General features: G+C 45.8%; 1 protein-coding gene across 4 annotated transcripts in view; it reads left to right on the forward strand.

Moving 5' to 3' along the window:
- hm13 (histocompatibility (minor) 13) overlaps window positions 1-3,036 on the forward strand; it is a 14,764-nt gene that overhangs the window by 3,492 nt on the left and 8,236 nt on the right. For 2 of the 4 annotated variants that reach the window (XM_005748207.1, XM_005748209.2), the window contains exon 2: window positions 761-796. The exons of the other annotated variants lie outside the window; for them this stretch is intronic. In XM_005748207.1, the coding sequence (XP_005748264.1) occupies window positions 761-796 (36 nt within the window). The remainder of the gene's footprint in view (window positions 1-760; window positions 797-3,036) is intronic. 4 annotated transcript variants of the gene reach the window in all.

The raw sequence follows: 3,036 nt of genomic DNA on the forward strand, positions 1-3,036 counted from the left end.
TATGGGATGGAGCCTTTAACAGTTATTGCAAAACACATGACAGGGATTTGTGATGTTGCAGAGCTCTGTGTGTGTGCGCTCTTACAAATGGAGGTTTTCTTGATGATGTGTGAACTCTGCAGAAGTTTGACTATAACCCTCCACACAGCGCTCTGCTCACTGTACGGGGATACTTGTCTCATTTTAATACATCTGTGACTTGCATGGCTCTTTCTGTGGCTCCTCAGTGTTTCCTTCTCCTCAGCATTACAGGCTCTGCCCTGTGACATTGGGATAGCAACACTGGAGATGAGAAATACCTGGAGCTGGGCTGTAAACCCTCTGGGTGACGACTCGGGTCGTACCTCTGTAGCAAAGATGTGTGTGTGTGGGGGGGTTTAAATGCGGTTTTGTGCTGGCGTTGGTAAATCTGACAAGGTCTCTGCCTGAGCCTCGGGTGATGTTCAGTTTAAAATCGGCGTCCATGGCATCCTTCCTCTCTTCCTCTGTTCTTCCTCTTTCTCGCTGTTTCTCCTCTGTCAGCCATCCTATAATATGAATATGAGTTCAGATACATCAAAGCTTTTATTCACTGAAGCTGTTGCCCTGTGTAATTCCAGCAATGATGATCTGTTTCCTGCATTGGACACCTGTTTGCTTGCTTTAATTTTGGGCCCTGCTTCCAGCCCTGCTCCTGATTGCCGATCTGATCCTCTCTCTCCCTGTCTGTCTGTGTGCACATCTGTCTGTCCACCCATTCTGTTTGTCTGTCTATCTGTAGGAGCTCGGAGAAAATGATTACGATTCTGGGTTCAGAGTGAGTATGAGAGCCGCTGTGTGCACCAATACACCCAGACACTGTTGGTTTCCAGCACTGACACAGCAGGGATTGCATGAATGCAGAGGTGTTGGGTGGAGCCGGAACAACAAACTGCTCATCAGCTCACGCTTGTTTCAGTGTGTGTGCTGTCCAAAAACAAACGGACATGTGAAATAAAAGGAACGCCTGCAATGGAGAAGAAGAGGGTCAAGAACCAATCAGATTTAGATTTGTTTTTCTGCACTGATAAGTTAAAAAAAGATCATCTGCTGTGGCTGATAATCCCAGCTTATTCCTGCCTGATATATTCAACTTTATTGTGTCTTAGTGGGTACAGCTAGCTGCTCACACGCTCTGTAGGAGTTAGAGAAAATGAAACGTGGTGCCAAAAGTATAAACATGTTTTTGAAACAGGTTCAAGATTCTGCTGCAGGATTTCCCAGGAAATTGTCTAAAACTACTTCAGGAAAATTTGTGCAGAAAGGAATTTATCAGAATGGGGGAAATGACGTGTCTAAATATGAAGGTTGAGTAAAAGAAAATACGAAATTTAACAGAGTAATGTGCATTTTGATGGCCGCATTAAACTGTCCTCAAACCATCAGCACGGAATTTCATGGGTGACGTAAGGAATTGATAACGCTACGTGAACTTGATTACTTTAAACGGCAGTCGCACACAGACCGCGGCGTCTGGATTACATGCAAAGTTCCACTGAAGCTTCACCTGCGTCCCGACTGCACTGATCACTTTTAGTCTGGTTCAGGTTCATGCAAATTGTAAGCCAGACTTTAACAAAAACAAATTCAAAGCAGCACATAACACAGACTGGGGGGGATGTTGGCAGGAAGTCCTACAGCAATGCCAGGAACCAGTTTCATGCACAGAGGACTCGTTAAAGAAGCCAAAACCACAAACACAGCCTGCAAATAGAATAACGGCTTAAAGTAGAAAATACTTCTGAACGGGAGTAAAAATGACTGGACTCAGTGGAGCCCAAACACTGGTACATAAAACGCACAACCTCACAGTACTGAGGTTTATTTTTAGAATATATTAACTGTGTGGGACGGTTCCTGCGACTAACCTCGTCCTCATGTAGAACTTAGCAGCGTCTAACTCGCACTAACACGGTGTTACTTCAGCCTGTTTGCTAACAGCTGTGTGTTTGTGGTACATGTAACTCAGTCACCTGCAGATTTACTGGTTTCTATAGAAGCTCATGTTGCTTTAAAAACCTCTTTAGTTTCAGGAAAGACAGGATGTTACCATTTAGAAAATGTTTGTAATATTAATCCTGCATTTACTGTAAACTTGAGCTTTGGATTATAAAGCATTGGTTTGTGTAGGATTCCTCTCCTTATCCCTCTACTTCCTCCTCTGTCCCAGTTTCTGTCTCGGGTGAGTAGATGGAGGAGAATATAGATGGAGGTGACTCTCAGGCTTCTCTCTCAGGGCTTCTGTCAGTCTACAGTAGCTCTTCTTTTCTGTGATCCGACCAGAGTGTGGAAGGACGGCCTGATCGGGAGGAGGACAGGCCTCGGTAGAGACAGGGAGGTGCCCTCTGGCATGTCTGTGGAAACGCACATTTCTGCCATTGTGTAATTATTGCAGCGCTCAAACCCACGCTGGTGTGATGGCTGTATCCTCCAAAGCCTTTTATACCACCAGGAAGTCCCAGCTTTGTTGCCAAATGATGAATATCCACACGAGCGACGCCTCGATAAGAATCAGATTTTATCACAGAGGCATAGTGTTCAGTGTTCGTCTGTGGGTCTAACTCAGGCTGTCACTGAAGGTTAAACTCGTATCAGTTTGTAGCATGACGTGAAAAACACACTAATATTTAATATTTACCTGATTTGTGCCCGTGTGCCTGCCATCAGTCCCGGTGAGCACTTGTTGGACAGTTTCTCCTTTCTTTCTTCAGCGATGCTCCACTGTCACCTCCACAGAGGAGGACGCACCGCAGCACGTTATTCTAGTATTTAGAGATTGGCTCAGCTCTGATTACAGCTGCAGTTACTTCAGGCTTTCTAAGCAAAACTGAGTATTTGACCCCCAGCATGACAGCTGTGCAGGCAGGTTTGTGGTGCCTGTGTTGCCTCATTTCACGAGCAGCAGGCGGCGCCTCAGATTAGTTTGTGGTTGCAGAGTGAAGCAACTGCTTATTGCAGTGTTGGCACACAGCCTCACAGGGCCTCACACGGCCTCACGGAGCCTCACAGGGCCTCACA

This window comes from Pundamilia nyererei, unplaced genomic scaffold, assembly GCF_000239375.1.
Source record: "Pundamilia nyererei isolate P.nyererei 1_Seehausen unplaced genomic scaffold, PunNye1.0 scaffold00216, whole genome shotgun sequence".
Lineage (NCBI taxonomy): Eukaryota > Metazoa > Chordata > Actinopteri > Cichliformes > Cichlidae > Pundamilia > Pundamilia nyererei.